Below are 17,409 nucleotides of genomic sequence, written 5' to 3' on the forward strand. Positions count from 1 at the left end.
GTTCTCATGCAAAAAAGTGCAGAGAATGCAGCACCAAACCATGATGAATGGAATGGAGTGGAATCACAAAACACAGACAGAACAAACCTTGACGACGAGGAGAAGAGGAAGATGCACCAAGATCTGCACCATCTCATGGAAAAGTATGAGGAAATGGCTAGGAAGATAGGCACATCCTCCTCCGTCGTCAACACTCTGTCAACAACAAAGACTTGTTCTACAGCATCGAAATAATGATGATGCCGCTCCTGTCTGAGTTCAAAGTTCCACAAATAGAACTATATGACGGGTCTAAAGACCTTGTCGAACGCCTAGATACTTTCTAGACTCACATGACTCTTCACAGATTCCTAGAACATTGTTGGGCCTTCCCCTTGACATTAAAGGGGATGGCAAGAGGATTGTTCGAAGCCTTACAGCTGGCCTCCATGGGCAGCTCAAAGAGCTCGCCAAGAGATTGTTGACGCAGTTTATGTCGAGTAGATAAAGAAGGCAACCCACGACTTATCTCTTGACCATCAAACAGCGGGAGGACGAGAACCTAAAGGCTTATCCGGCCCAGTTTAATAATGAGCACATGACCGCCGATTATCAAGATGAAACTTGCTACGCTCCTGAGAGGCATATGGCTCAAGAATCTATTCATGGAAAAATTGGCAAGAAGAACTCTGACAACACTACGAGAATTCATGGATAGGGTGGACGATTCCGTCAACACTGAATATATGCTCAGGGCTCTAACTGCACCAAGAAAGTCTAAGCTAGAGCAGGCAAAAAGAAGTTCCAAGAGGCCAAATGGCGGGAAAGCCCCAAAAAGGGCTAGGAAGTGCCCGCACAATAGAATGAGGAATGGAAGTGTGTCTTCCAAGAACCAAGGTTCAAGGCTTGCCCACACAAACTTCAATGTGCAAGCGGAAAGAGAGGCACATACACGAGGCAATAGCAACCAAAGTAGGAGGGGTTGTCGTTTCCACACTTACCACCAAGCGTAGGGTCATAGGATGGAAGATTGCTATACCCTGAACAAGAAAATAAAAGAAATGAGGGAGAATGGAGAGTTGGAAAGATTGGTTGCCCAACACTCAATGCCCAGAAGGCAATCTTCAAGCTAGAGGATGGAGCAGTCATGGAGGCCACATCAGAGTGAAATCCCTAAGAGGCAAAGAATAATACAGGGAAATCCCAAAGACGTCATTCACCAAAGCCCATATAGGAACAATGCGCCTTTGGGAAAAATCCAAATGATTGCAGGAGTATTCACCGAGGGTGGCTCCACTTCCTCTAATAGAAACACCTATGCACTGAGGGCCAGATATTAGGAAGTGTTCTCAAAGGAAAGGCCCCCAAAGCAAGCAAAAAACCAGAAGATAGTAGCCATATATTTTGGCGTTGAATACTGTGAACAGGTCCTTTACTCCCATGATGACACATTGGTGATAACACTATTAGTCACCAACTATACCAGCAGGAGATCCTTGATCGACAATGGCAGTTTAGCTGACATCTTTTTCTAGGATGCCTTCACAGAAATAGGGACTAATCCAAGCTGGTTGTGCCCCTCGTCCACGCTAATGAAGCGACTCTAAAGAGAAGTAGTAGAACCTGTGGGCACTACAATGTTGCCCGTTTGTGTTGGGAAAGGACCCTACACAACCACTACCCTAACCAACTTCCTAATAGTAAGGGCTCATTCTTCCTACAATGCTATTTTTAGGTGTATGATCTTGAATAGGCTGAAAGTCGTGACCTCCATTTACCATTTACAGATGAAATTTCCAATAGAGACGAGTGTAGGAGAAGTTTGTGGCGAACAAGTAGTAGCACAAGAATGTGCAAGAGCTCAAAAATGGAGGAAAAGACGTGAGGATGGCAGAAAGCTTAGGTTCTGGCAAAATACCATCACTGCCATTAGAGCTCATCGATCGCAAGGTGGAAATAAGGGAAAATCATAACCTGAAACAAGTAGAGGTGAATGAGCCTCTAAAGCTGGTGATTCTAGATCTGAACCATCCTAAAGCCACAACAAGGATAGGTACCAGAATGAGGCCCGACATAAGGTAGAAGCTAAAGCAACTCTTGATCGAGCACAAAGACGTATTCGCCTAGAGTTACAAAAACATGCTTAGGATAGACAACAAAGTCATCGAGCATTGTCTTTGCGTAAGTCCAGTGACCAAGAAAGTCCAATAGCAGAGAAGAAGTTTCAGCATGGAGAAGTATGCAACCATAGTTGAGGAAGTTGACCAACTGTTGGCCACATGTTTATTCGAGAAGCGCACTATATACCCCAAGTGGTTATCCAACGTAGCATTAGTGAAGAAGTCGAACGGAAAGTTGACTTCATCGACTTAAATAAAGCATGCACAAAATATAGTTTCCCCATGCCTCGCATTGACCTGATAGTAAACTCCACGGTGGAACATCGCATGCTAACCTTCATGGATGCCTACTTGAGAAATAAGTAGATCCGGATGAACCCAAACGAAGAGGAGAAGAGATCATTCATAACAGATCGTGGATTATATTGTTATCAAGTCATGCCCTTTGGGCTTATGATCATCAAGGCCACCTATCAAAGATTGCTAAATTGCATGTTCAAAAAGTAGATAGGATGTAACATGGAGGTTTACGTAGACAACCTACTTGTCAAGAGCAAAGAACCCGAACACCACTTAGCTGACTTATGGGAAGCTTTCACTATACTGCAACAATATAAGATGAAGCTTAGCCTAGCGATGTGTGCTTTCGGTGTAGATTTGGGCAAGTTCCTAGGTTTTATGGTGCCGGAGAGGGATATATGCCAACTCGGAGAAGATATAGACATGAAACCGCCCAGGAACATAAAAGAGGTACAAAAGCTGACTGGCTCGGTAGCAGTTCTAAATCAATTTGTTTCCTAGTCAAGGAACAAATGCAACAGTTCTTCAAACTATTGCAGAAATCCTAGTCCTTGAACGACGAATGGGACCAAGCATTCGAAAAGCTAATGGAATACCTAACCTACCCAACACTCCTAAGTCGAGCCAGGCAGGGAGAAAACCTATATGTGTACCTTTCGATCTCCCAAGATGCAGTTTCGGTGACCCTAGTAAGAAAAGAGAGGAATAGCCAAAGGCCGATGTAGTACATGAGTCGAGCCTTTAAAGGAGCTGAAGCACGTTACCCTCATAAGGACATGTTAGCATTCACTCTAGTTACAGCTACCCGACAACTATGGCCATAATTCCAAGCTCATCCGATCAAGGTCCTAATAGAAGACCCCTTGAAGAAAGCGCTCTAGAAACTAGACGCCTCATGAATTGCACGGTCGAGTTAAGCAAGTTTGACATAGAATACCTTCCCCAGAATGTTGTGAAAGCGAAAATCCTGGAAGATTTCATAGTTGAATTCACCAACTTTCCTGAAGAAATCCAAGCTAAATTGATAGGAAAGCCTTGGCAAGTTTTCGTTGACGACTCATCTTGTAATGCTGGCGGGGTAGTAGGGGTACATATCCAATGGGTTCCAGAGAAGAGTGCTACTATGCAAGAAAGCTAGCTTTCAAAACCACCAACAACGAGGTAGAATGTGAAGCTTTCCTGGCAAGACTCACCATGGCCGAAGCATTAGGTGCAAAGGAAATTGATATATAGGTCGACTCCCATGTGGTCGCCAATCAAGTCATAGGAGAATACGCAACAAAAGGTGAGAAAGTGAAAAATATCTACAACTAGTATGGAGAAACGGTATTGTTTCCTATATTTCATGAAAAAAAAAATTAGAAGGTAGATAAACTAGCACGAACTACCCCGGGCATGGAGGAACTTGCCCTACTGTGGGAAGCAGCAGTTAGGATGCTGGAAACCCCCGCCATCGAGATTGAATTCTCAGAAGTGAAATCAGGAGCACTAGAGTGGGCACTATACGTGATCAAGTATCTCGATGTTGGAGAACTCCCCGATGAGAAATGAGAGGAGAGAAAGGTTAAAAGCAAAGCAGCGCACTTCACCCTAATAGACAGGGTGTTATACAAGCGAGGCTTCTCCACTCCGCTCTTTACGTGAGTCTCATTGGAAGAAGCACAGTACATATAGGCAGAGGTACATGAAGGGGTGTGCGGAAATCACTCAAGCAGGAAAGCCCTGGGGGAAAGTCATGAGAGCTAGCTATTACTGGCCTTGCGCTCTCTAAGATGTGAAAGAATTTGTTAGGAAATGCACAAATTTCAATTATTCACACCCATATCATATTGCCTGTCAAAGGAATTGATATCGATGATGTCGCCTTGGCCTTTTGCACAATTGGGAGTCGAAATAGTTGACCTCTTACCCCCAAGCATAATAGGAATAAGGTTCGTAGTTGTGAGGAATCACCTAGCATGAAAGGGGCCGAGACAAACCATTCTTGGAGTTAAGTGGAAGGCAAAAGATGAGAAATACTCTAGTAGTCTAAGGAATTAGCAACGAGTGAAGCAGAATACAGCTAGTCCAACATTTGGGTGAGTAAGCACCTTGTAGGAGGCCAAGTTGACATGTCCTAGAGCGAAGTTGAGATGAGTGTCTTGACCATGGTAGGTGAGCTAGAAAAGTCGCCTACTGTGAAGGCGAGAACAAAAAGCTGAAGATGCTGGTGAACCCGAATGAGATAAGAGTTACATGCAGACCATACTTGGCAGTTTGTCTTTGTCATCATGCAATGTGGCAGAGAAGGATTCAAGAAAATCCTTACCGCAGATCTAGAGTCAGACTGAGTCATAAAGGACATCTGACAATCTCACCCTATTTAAAGGAGCTAGAGGTGGGAAAAGATCTTACTTTTGAAACTTTACCGAAGAGCTCATGAAGTCAATTGCTTTGGAAAGTAAAGAGCTGAGAGGCAATGAAAACACTTTTGACCTAGGAAGGCAAGTTAGCTTCTAAGACAATACTGGAAAATATGGGATGAATGTTGTGAGTAAGAGGCATTACATTATCTCTATAACTTCTCTCTCCCATTCTAAAAGCATGAATAAATATCTCAATCATTACGTTTAAACCTACATTTCCGCACTGATTTCCAATATGGGTAGCACTACGTCCACAAATAGGACTCCTTTGCAATCCTAATATAGGAATAGACGAAATTGTCTCCATTTTTATCATAAAATTGACCAAAACACCCTTATTTCCAAATGAAAGAGGAGCCCAGAAATCTGAAAACAAATTTTGATTTCCCTCTCCCTCTCTGTGCCGTGCATTTGGGTCCTCCACCATCGATGACTCATTGGACGGGACGATCTCCTCCACCATCGACAGAAAGTAGCAAACTGCTCCACTGCCAATTGACGTGCTCCTTGTCGCGGCAATCTTCTCCTCCACTTTCCATCGTCGGCATCCTCCATCATCGACACTTACAGGTGTGATGAATTTCAGAGACCTTTTTTTTCTATGCAAATCCCAGGCCTCCAAATTTAGTTATATTGAGGGAAAAAAAAACAGAATGTAGAAATCATATACTTTTCAGTGCATATATCTGAAGAATGAGTATATGTGCTTGATCCAATTTAGAGAAGATATTATGGCTTAGGGTCATAAATAAATAAGTTTACTTCACAAGCTAGCTGTTCGAAAATAAGCACACTTTAACTCTCAGCTGTAAAAAAGATGAAAGAGAAGGTCTCAAGACCGCGCCAGGTAGGGGTCGAACCTACTACTTTATGCTTGTGGGTTGAAATTATTCTTTTTAGTGCATATATCTGAAGAAGGAAAAGTACATAGAAATCTCACACAAAATACTACAACTAACAGTCGTTCAAGCTAATTCTAGACTAAAAAGGAAACAAACCATACCCCCTAAGAAGCAAGTCAAAAGCTTTGATTGGTAAAAGCTTAACGTATGATTTTTAGGATTTAAGAATATACCTAGTTCCATTCCAATAGGTGATTTGCTTGAAAATTGAAATATTTAAAAAAGAAATATTGTGTCTCTATTGTTTTGAAATAACTATGCTTGACACATGAGAGGCTCCATCCACTGCAATGCTCTTTATTGTTTGTTTGTAGTTTGAAACATGTCCAGATTGTTCTTGATATTTGTTTGTTTACATAGCCAATGCTAACTTATTTAATTTTTTTGATTTCATGTTGTGCATAAATATATCAAGATTGTTCTTGATGGAGAAAGGGGAAGAAAGCACATCTAATAGGCGATCGCCATTTTTTTCTGAAGAGTTTATCTTCCAGCCAGTCTGCCGGTCTGTCCAAGCTTTCTCAATAACAGCCTTCAAATAGTTGATTGCCACGTAAACTTCACAACTTAATTACCATGTGATAGCACATCAGCCGATCCAAAATTATGAGCCCTCGCTAACCTCTCGCATGAAAACCATCCCTTCCTCATCCCCTCAATCTCTTTATAAGATCTTTCAGTTTGATTTAACCATTCGTGGAGGAGAATCATATCCTCTATCTCTTTCAACTCGATCTCTTCTATTTTGGGAAGAACCAGACCACTGCCGCACAAAACCCAGACTGCCGCCGCACAAAACTAGAAAAAAAAAATTGTTACCATAGTCAGACAATGCCATCTCACCCAAGTTCTGTCGCCCTCCACGAATATCTTTCTCCCCAAATTTTTCATCACCCACCCACAACTTCTTTTACATTTTAAATCCTAAAATTTCAGACAAAAACTTCAATAGATCGATATGGGTAAGATTTATGCTTCATCGCCCTTTGCTATCAGATTTTATTTTTTTGGGTTTTGGGTTTCCTAGAATGAGAAGATTTATCCTTCTTGCCACCGTTGAGAGAGCAGGTCGAAGCTCTCTAGAAAGGAGATAGGCTTATGACTGAATGCATAGGAGGTGGTAGTTGGCCTTACGGTGTGACAAATAGATACATTGTCGCAATGGAGTGGCTTGGTGACATCGGTGTGAAGGCATGACCACAAGCAAGGGCATAGAGAGAGAGAGAGAGAGAGAGAGGTGGATGGAGTGACTTACTAGCATTCATGAAGAGAGTGCAAGAGAGGGAATGACGGAGAGAGTGCAATTGAGGGATGGACGAAGAGAGAGGAAGATAAAGACTTACTAGCGAGGCAAACTCGATGTTGGACAATGAGAAGGATGGCGGCAACTACTGAGAGACATGAGAGAGAGAGACAGAGAGAGAGAGAGAGAGAGGCACTGCAGACGAGAGAGAAAGAGGCAGAGTGAAACTTGGAAGCACAGATCAATTTTTCTATCGTGAATGATAGGATTTTCTTTTGTTTCTCCTTTTATTTTCCATGTAAATGAATATATTTAAAATTTGGTGTAATTTATGAAGTGGCAGCATATAAGTGGAAGGTTGTTAAACAAAGAAGAATAGCCCGACCACTTAGAAGTGGTTGTAAAATTAAATACACAGAAACACTTTAATCCAATTGACAAGCGATTATGTTTTCGGACAAAACAATGGGGGAAAAGAAAGGAAGAGCACAAGCATAGAAATGGCTCGGAGTATCTCCTACGTGACTGGATCTCAGCTACTCTCTCTAAAATGCCGCCCTAATATAGCCATCATCGATGTCAGGTCTATTCACCATCACTCTTTCCTTTCTGAATACTCCACTCTATTCATTACGTTTAGATATTAAGAGTATCTCAAGTATTCTCATAATACTCCATTACTATTTATTATTTTATTATTACTTTTCACCTACTTTTTATTACTATTCATTACTTTTCTTTTTACTATTATTTATTACTTTTCACTACTATTTACAACACTTCTCACTATCCGGGCCAGAATTTGTTACGGAAACGTATATTGAGCTAATTTTGATGGGTTCTAAGGATGACGAGAGAAGTTACGACGGGCATATTGCCGGGTCTCTAGACTACGTGAGCGACACTTTTTCTGACAAGATCTCCAACATTATTCAAGAGGTGAAGGGGAAAGATACCCTTGTTTTCCACTACGCTCTTAGCCAGGTTTTATTGCAGCTTTCAAACCCTGTTACGACCTTATCTTTGATTTTTGTGATTTTTCTCTATTGGGTATCTCATATAGAAGTTTTGTGGGGGTGGGAAGGTGTTCTATGCAATCTGAAACAAATTCGCTTCGAAAATTCAATATAACCTGTAATTTCTTGGCTACGGGGAAGATATTAGTGTTGTTACCACTAATCAATTAGTTCTTTCATGATTTTTCTCATCCAGTCACATAAAAAAATCTAAGTAAAATGCAGTCTAAGATCTGAATTGTGCTCACTTCCTTTTCCATCTGGTTCTCCTTACGGTTATTCTGGATCTTTCAATATGGCATTGGGATGTGCCAAAAACTCTTATCTTTTTGCAGGAAATAACTGAAGTTTTTCACCAAATCTCTGGTCCTACTACAATACTAGTTTACCACAAATTTCTGAATGTAGTAGTGCTGATGATTATAATTATTTCCAGTAATCTAGTTTTATATTGCTATTAACATCTTACGTATCTTGTTTAGGAATTCATCCAGCTCAGTTGGACATGAATGTCCAAGACAATATCATGTCATTTTGTATTCAGTCTGGAAAGGGACATGAGTGTATATGTTGTCTTTATCCACTAATATGTTTTTCAGGCAAAACGTTTGGGAAATTGAAGTTGATTAGTGAATTGTTTGAGTAACACTTGTCTTGACTTAGTTAGGATGGACTATCATATTTTCATTGAAGGTTTCCAACGGTGAGCCAAAGTTTGGAATTTCATAAATGATTATGTATATGATCCCTTATGTAGTAAACATGATGGATGCTTAGGAAGTATGTATATCAAGATTGAGCATTGCTGGAAAAAAAAAAAAAAAAAAAAAAAAAAAAAAAAAAAAAAGGGATATAGAAAAGAAAAAAAAGAAAGAACACACACACACACACAAAGAGCAAATCAAGAGCAAAACACTTCTTTCGAGTTGGAGAGACCACATGGTGTCTGTGAAAAAAAATCCTCAATCAATGGTTCTTTATTATTCATCATTCCTTCAATAAGCAAAAAATTATAATCATAGTAGGAAAATGAAGCTTAGTTTATAATAGAGTAGAGAAAAGATAAAGCAGGAAAGCTAAAAAAAATCCAATTGCAACTCCTCAAGCAATTGCACCACCTCAAGTAGTTGCACTGCTATTCTTTGAAGAAATTCATGCACCTAACTCATCTTATAAAACCGGTTCTACAATATAAGATTGTTCATTCCTTATAAATATACCCAATACCTTTTTCACAAGCAATGTAAAATTATTCCTTAACACCCTCCCTCATGTGCAGGCCAATATTTTTTTCTGGTCCTTGTCATGGGGTAAGTAGTGTGAGCCTCCATTCGTCTTATGGCAGGTTCTAATACCATAAAGAAATTCATAGACTTAGTTCATCTCATAAAATCGGTTCTAAAAGATATGATTGTTCATTCTTTATAAACATTCACAGGCAATATAAGATTATTCCTCAACATTCTTGTCCTCAAGCTATTCTTGCACCACCTCAAGTGGCCTTATAGAATAAAATATTTATGTTGCGTGAGGGCTGTCTACGACTTCGTCTACTTCCATCATTAGGTTCTTATGGTACTATTAGCTTTGATGAAGTTGTTAGCCTCCATGTTCAGGCATTTTGAATAAGGTTGTCTCTCTGTAGAGTTGGAAGAAAGGGCGTCCTAAGAACATTTGGAGGTCACAAATAGGAAGTTTTTGGACTGGTACTCACATTCAGAATTATCCTTCTCTTTTAATAAAAGGTACGCATCTTGTAGTTGAGTGAAGCATGATATATGTTGAGTATTTGGAGTCTGGTTCACGCCGCTCGAGCGAAGCGTCTAGCCGCTCGAGCGAATACAAGTCAGAGAGCTTTGCTCGAAGAGAGCTCGACAGACCGCTGGAGCAAAAGCAAGTCAGAGAGGTTCGCTCGATGACCGCTCGACTCACGGCTCAAGCGGAGGGAAGTCAGAGAGCTTCGCTTAAGGAGCCGCTCGACTCACGGCTCGAGCGATTGTGGGAAATAGGTTCGCTCGACGCGGGCTCGACACGCCGCTCGAGCGAACATCATTAATTCTGCTGAATTTAGGGTTTCTGCCGTACAACATATATATTGATTTGTTTTTGACTTGTACTGTATCAGAGTGAACAGTAGCCGTCCTATACTATTGTATTGTGATTCCTCAAGAAATAAAATCCTCTGCAGCTCCCGTGGACGTAGGCAATTTGCCAAACCACGTAAATACTGTGTCGTGTGTGATTGCTTGTCTTTCCTGTGTCTATATTCACTTTATTGTCATCGTTTTTCACAACAATTGGTATCAGAGCCAGGTTAGGGTCTGAGAAATACGATGGTTGGAGAAGAAGTGAAAGTATCGGGGATCGAGAAGTTTGATGGCACGGATTATGGGTATTGGAGGATGCAGATAGAGGATTGCCTCCATAGGAAGCAACTCCATCTTCCATTGTTGGGGAAGAAGTCGGACAGCATGTCAGTTGCTGATTGGGCTCTGTTGGATCGACAGGTCCTGGGGGTTATTCGTCTAACCCTGTCGAGATCCGTTGCACACAACGTCATCAAGGAGAAGACGACTACGGATCTCATAGCGGCTTTATCAGGTATGTATGAAAAGCCGTCAGCAAATAATAATGTACATCTGATGAAGAAGTTATTTAACTTAAAGATGTCGGATGGTACGTCTGTTGCACAACATCTGAATGATTTCAATACTATCACAAATCAATTGTCGTCTGTTGAAATTGAATTTGATGATGAGATACGTGCACTGATACTATTGGCATCACTGCCAAATAGTTAGGAAGCCATGAGGATGGCTGTTAGCAATTCCGCTGGTAAGTCAAAGTTGAAATATGATGACATCCGTGATTTGATTTTGGCTGAGGAGGTGCGCAGGAGAGATTTAGGCAAGACCTCAGGTTCGAGTTCAGCTTTGAATGTCGACTATTGGGGGAGAGCACAAGACAGGAACTCAAACAGAGGCAGATCAAAATCAAAGAATAGGGGCAAGAGCAAGTCAAGACCTGGTCAGCAGGCAATTTGTTGGAATTGTGGCAAAGCTGGCCACATAAAGAAGAATTGCAGAAATCCCAAGAAGACAGAGAATCATAGTGCTAATGTGGTAACTGAAGAATTACAGGATGCACTATTGCTTGCAGTTCATAGTCCAGTTGATGACTGGATACTTGATTCAGGGGCATCCTTCCATACATCTTCTCATCGGGAGATAATGTAAAACTATGTTGCAGGTGACTTTGGAAAGGTGTATTTGGCTGATGGAGAAGTTTTGAATGTAATTGGAATGGGAGACATCGACATTGTACTCCCTAACAAGAACAAATGGACCTTGCAAAAGGTCAGACACATTCCTGAGTTAAAGAAGAACCTCATCTCTGTTGGGCAGCTTGATGACTATGGTCACTCAGTGGTGTTCTCAGATAGCACCTGGAAGGTCACCAAAGGGGCATTGGTACTGGCTCGGGGTAAGAAAACTGGTACACTCTATATGATTACTGGTTTAAATAACACTATTGCCACTACCGTTGCAGAGAGCACAGACTTGTGGCATTGCAGGCTTGGCCATATGAGTCAGAAGGGCATGAAAGAACTTCTGTCTAGAGGCAAGCTACCAGAACTGAAGTCAGTTGATCTCAGTATGTGTGAGAGCTGTATTATGGGGAAACAGAAGAAGGTCAGTTTCTTGAAGAGTGGTAGAACACTGAAGTCAGAGAGACTAGTTCTTGTGCACATTGATGTGTGGGGACCTTCCCCAGTGGCATCCCTTGGAGGTTCTCGCTACTATGTTACATTTATTGATGATCACAGCAGGAAGGGATGGGTCTATTTTTTAAAACATAAATCTAATGTATTTAATGTGTTCAAAAATTGGAAAGCCATGGTTGAGACTGAAACAGATTTGAAGTTGAAATGCTTGAGGTCTGATAATGGTGGTGAGTATATTGATGGTGGGTTCAAGGAGTACTGTGCAACTCAGGGTATCAGAATGGAGAAGACCATTCCTGGGACACCACAGCAAAATGGAGTTGCTAAACGTATGAACAGAACCATAAATGAGCATGCTAGAAGCATGAGGCTGCACGCTGGGCTACCACCTACTTTCTGGGCAGATGCAGTTAGCACTACAGTATACTTGATAAACAGAAGACCATCAATTCCTTTGGATTGTGGATTGCCTGAGGAGACTTGGAGCGGGAAAGAGGTCAAATTTTCTCATCTTAAAATATTTGTCTGTCTTTCTTATGTTCTTATTGATTCTGATGCTCGTAATAAGCTTGAGGCTAAGTCAAGGAAATGTTATTTCATTGGCTATGGAGACGAGGTATTTCTGGGATGATCAGGGTCGGAAGATTATAAGAAGCAGAAATGTGATCTTCAATGAGAAGATTGTGTACAAAGACAAGTCTAGTACAGTTGCTGAAGCAGCTCCTCAGGAGTTTGAGTTTGTGAGTTTGGATGATCTACCAGAGGTCACAGTGCAGTGCAAAGATGTGAGTGACGGGGAGAGTGGGTCCAGCACACCCATTCCCATTATTCCGCAGTCAGATCCAGAGCCGTCCACTCCAATAGCTGCAGTTCCCAAGTCAGTTAGGACTATTCCTCCTCCACAGCGTTTTTCACCTTCTTTGAATTACATTTTGTTGACAGATGGTGGAGAACCACAGAGTTACCAAGAAACCTTGCAAGATGAAAATTCTAGCAAGTGGGAGTTGGCCATGAAGGATGAGATGGATTCCTTGTTAGGGAATCAGACATGGGAGTTGACAAAATTTCCATCAGGGAAGAAGGCATTACACAACAAGTGGGTGTACCGGGTGAAAACTGAGCATGATGGCAGTAAGAGGTACAAGGCCAGACTTGTTGTAAAAGGCTTTCAACAGAAACAGGGCATTGACTATTCTGAGATCTTTTCTCCTGTGGTAAAGATCACAACCATCAGGCTAGTTTTGGCTATGGTTGCTACTGAAGATCTATTTCTTGAGCAGTTAGATGTGAAGACAGCTTTTCTTCATGGAGATCTTGAAGACGACATCTACATGACCTGAGGGGTTTGTGGTACAGGGAAAGGAAGGTTCAGTTTGCAGACTAAAGAAGAGCTTGTATGGCCTGAAACAAGCTTCCAGACAGTGGTACAAGAAATTTGATAGTTTCATGTGTAGTGCAGGGTACAACAGATGTCAGGCAGATCATTGTTGCTATGTCAGACAGTTTGACAATTCTTACATTATTTTGCTACTATATGTGGATGACATGCTCATTGCAGGGGCTAGTATTGATGAGATCAACAGTCTGAAGAAGCAGATGTCAGAGCATTTTGCAATGAAGGATTTGGGAGCTGCAAAGCAAATCCTTGGCATGAGAATTGTTAGAGACAGAGTCAGAGGCACGTTAAGACTCTCACAGGCTGAGTATGTGAAAAAGGTACTTAACCGGTTTAGTATGGACAAGGCCAAGTCAGTTGGCACACCCTTAGGAAGTCACTTCAGACTCAGCAAGGATCAGGCACCAAAGTCAGAAGAGGAACAAGACTATATGAGTAAGGTTCCTTATGCCTCAGCTATTGGGTCACTTATGTATGCTATGGTTTGCACTAGACCAGATATTGCCCATGCAGTGGGAGTTGTGAGTAGATATATGAGTAATCCTGGAAAACAACATTGGGAAGCAGTAAAGTGGATTTTGAGGTACTTAAAAGGCTCCTCAGAAACGTGCTTGTGTTTCTCAGGAGAGGGCTTAGAGGTGCAAGGCTATGTTGATGCTGATTTAGCTGAAGACATTGATAGCAGAAAAAGTACCACAGGGTTTGTTTACACTCTGGGTGGTACTGCAGTTTCATGGAGTTCTAATCTACAGAAGACAGTTTCTTTGTCTACTATAGAAGCTGAATATATTGCAGTTTCAGAAGTTGCAAAAGAGATGGTTTGGATACAGGGCTTCTTGGAGGAATTGGGTAAAAAGAATCAGAATAGCACTCTCTACAGTGACAGTCAGAGTGCCATATTCCTTGCCAAGAACCCAGCATTTCATTCCAGGACTAAACACATTCAGATCAGGTATCACTTTATACGATCATTGTTGGATGATGGACAGTTGCTACTTGAGAAAATTTGTGGAAGTAAGAACCCTGCTGATATGTTGACAAAAGGTGTTACACTTGAGAAACTGAAGTTGTGCGCAACTTCAGTTGGTCTTCTAGCATGAAGACAGGAGCTGTGAGTTGCAGAGGTGGAGGATATCATGTTTGAGGCAGGGGGCGACAATGTGGGTGTACCAGTCTCCAAGTGGGAGAATTGTTGAGTATTTGGAGTCTGGTTCACGCCGCTCGAGCAAAGCGTCTAGCCGCTCGAGCGAATACAAGTCAGAGAGCTTCGCTCGAAGAGAGCTCGACATACCGCTCGAGCAAAAGCAAGTCAGAGAGGTTCGCTCGATGACCACTCGACTCACGGCTCGAGCGGAGGGAAGTCAGAGAGCTTCGCTTAAGGAGCCACTCGACTCACGGCTCGAGCGATTGCGGGAAACAGGTTCGCTCGATGCGGGCTCGACACGCCACTCGAGCAAACATCATTAATTCTACTGAATTTAGGATTTCCACCGTACAACATATATATTGATTTGTTTTTTACTTGTACTGTATCAGAGTGAACAGTAGCCGTCCTACACTATTGTATTGTGATTCCTCAAGAAATAAAATCCTCTGCAGCTCCTGTGGTCGTAGGCAATTTGCCGAACCACGTAAATATTGTGTCGTGTGTGATTGCTTGTCTTTCCTGTGTCTATATTCACTTTATTGTCATCGTTTTTCACAACAATATATGCATTAATAAGATAAAAGTTACAAAGCGAGTGGAGTAGGGCAAGATGATCAACTTATTTGAATGTTTTATACATTTATATTCTATGAGTATCCCTTTTCTTTGAGATCACGGTTAAAAATGACTTTTTTCTTCAACTTTTGCACATTTCGCTCTTTCAGAAACTTAAAAGAGTCCCAAAACCTTAAAGGAAAATATGTTACGAGAAATTATTCATCAAATATCAACTTGCTCCATTGCCTCACTCAAATGACCCTATATGACTAATCTTGTCCAAGAATTTGATGCTACCAAATGTAGGTACTACGCCTGTGCAGAAAATTTAATGGACCCAGTCCGTCTGATAGATCCGATCTAACTCACCCAATAAATTCGGGTTGAAATTAGATACGGGTTTCTATCGGCGAAACTGTAGCCCGATCTTATTCCGAGCTTCTCATTTCATTATTCTCTCTTGACTCTTATTTTCCCTAAGCCAAAACCTTCGCTGCTTCTCGCTTTTGCTTTCTTTGTTGTCATCTCGCTTTGATCTCTCTCCGAGAAGAGCAAAAATATCTACGGAAAATGAGAGAGAGACCCAGTTTACTTGGCCAAGCTCGCCGAACAGGCCGAGCATTAAGAAGGTTCTCTTTTTTCTCTCTTTCTAATCAACTTCCTTTTAAAAAAAAAAAATCGTTACTTGTTCATTTATTTGTTGGATCCATTTGTGTAATGCATCGGCATTATGATTCGCCTTCTTGTACGTTTGAAATTTAAACTCATCTTAATTCATTATTACAATTTTTTCAAATTTTAACACAAAATATAATAAACAATTCAATTTTTTCAAATTCTAAACTAATAATAATATTAAAAAATAATATTCTAATAATATTTTATCATCTCAACTCAACTCAGTTCAACATCCAAACGCAGTCTAATGGTATAAAATTATCTATGAACCCGTGGAATTGAGATTTCTTTTTTATATATAGTAATGCGAGAATGTCTTGACTGTTTGGAAATATGGCTGGAGATGCTGGTGATGAACCCAAGTGTTGTGTTTCATTTTCTGCAATATTTTATGCAAAAAAAAAAAAAATAATAATAATAAAATAAGGGAGAAGGAAGAAGAAGAAGAAGAAAAAGACCCGACCCGAATGGTCGGGCCGGGCCCAAAACTTGCTTGGGAGGGTCATGTTGCATGGTACCATCTGCTCTCTTGAATGCATCCTTGGAGAAAAATTTTCGGTAGTCTTCAAGATTCTTCCCACTCTATTATGTGACGCCCAAACTTATCAATATATATAAATATATAATCACACATACTGTGACACCCAATATTCTACATCTACACATCATTTAATAACAAATCTTCTTTATTATACCGAACTTCATTCATAAATTCTGTTCCAGTCTGACTAAAACTCTTTTGTAAATTATCTTGTGCACAAAAGATTGTCAATTATCATGAGGAGATGAAGGAAGATTCAGGAATAAAGAATATTTGGGTCCTGGAACGTGGCTTCAATGGTTGGGAAGCTTCTGGTCGACCAGTTTGTCGTTGCAAAGATATCGCCTATAAGGACGAGAGTGCATAGTCATCAATGGAAAGAAATCCTGGACGAGAAAGAACGATGGTATGATGTTCGGGCCATCTACTTGCAATCAGTTTATAGGGTGCATGTCCAAACAATATATTCACTTGGTAATATAGAATATGTAATTGGTTGTAGCGCCCCGGTCTTGGAGGTCCGGAGAGTTAACTCTTATTATTTAATATCAACTTCAATATCACAATTATAAAATTTAGAAAATTTTATAAAATATTAATTCATCTGTTCAACCCAAATATCCATGTTTTTTCATAGGGACAACAAAGAAATTATCAATAAAATAAATTAAAAACTCCCTAAAGATACGAAAATATCCTTAACTCATCGTATTAAAATAACCGAAAATAATCAATTTACTAATTATGACTCTCAAATAAGTATTTGTACCATCGAGTACTTATTCCTCTATGGACATCAAACTTCTCTAATACTGCCTACTCTTTCTCTCCAGTAGAACCATCAAGATTATCTGAAAAATGTTTGGAGATAAAGGGTGAGTTATCAACAACTCAGTAAGTAGAGAACATATACTAGCATGCAAACATGAGCATTTAGAGAGTTTAGAATGCAGAACAAAACAGTTTTTATTTTCAAAATGCAGAGTCAGAACATGTTATCAAAAATATTAGAGCGAAAATTCAAAAATATTTATAATCAAAATCCCTTTGGCATAGCATAGTTGAACATCTTCATCTTATCTTATCATATCAAAACAGAAATCATGTTTAATCCCTGTGGTAGGATTGTGCAAACCCCGGCAGCCAACCGAGCAGAAACAAAATGTGAATTTTTTCCTTATTATTCTTGAAACTTCGAGTGTGTACACAGGAAAGACCACGCAGAAGATCACTTTGGCTTCCAAAGTGGGTGCACTTGAAACAGAAAAGTTGGTACCAATCCTAACAGAGGCTATACTTTTACACACATGGTAACGTCAGAACGGAACAGAAACAGAATGTCATGCCAGAAGTTTTCAAAAATCACATCATATCATATTAGAGTACAGAACATCTTCATA

The 17,409-nt window shown here is 40.6% G+C and overlaps 1 protein-coding gene across 1 annotated transcript; it reads left to right on the plus strand.

Moving 5' to 3' along the window:
* Nucleotides 1–7,410: 7,410 nt before the first annotated feature.
* LOC121265999 (dual specificity phosphatase Cdc25-like) lies at nucleotides 7,411–16,515 on the plus strand. The gene is made up of 4 exons (XM_041169685.1): nucleotides 7,411–7,532; nucleotide 7,598; nucleotides 7,796–7,939; nucleotides 16,212–16,515. The coding sequence occupies exons 1-4, from the start codon at nucleotides 7,450–7,452 to the stop codon at nucleotides 16,374–16,376; spliced, it is 393 nt and encodes a 130-aa protein (XP_041025619.1). The 5' UTR covers nucleotides 7,411–7,449; the 3' UTR covers nucleotides 16,377–16,515.
* Nucleotides 16,516–17,409: the final 894 nt, after the last annotated feature.

Source organism: Juglans microcarpa x Juglans regia, chromosome 5D (assembly GCF_004785595.1).
Source record: "Juglans microcarpa x Juglans regia isolate MS1-56 chromosome 5D, Jm3101_v1.0, whole genome shotgun sequence".
NCBI lineage: Eukaryota > Viridiplantae > Streptophyta > Magnoliopsida > Fagales > Juglandaceae > Juglans > Juglans microcarpa x Juglans regia.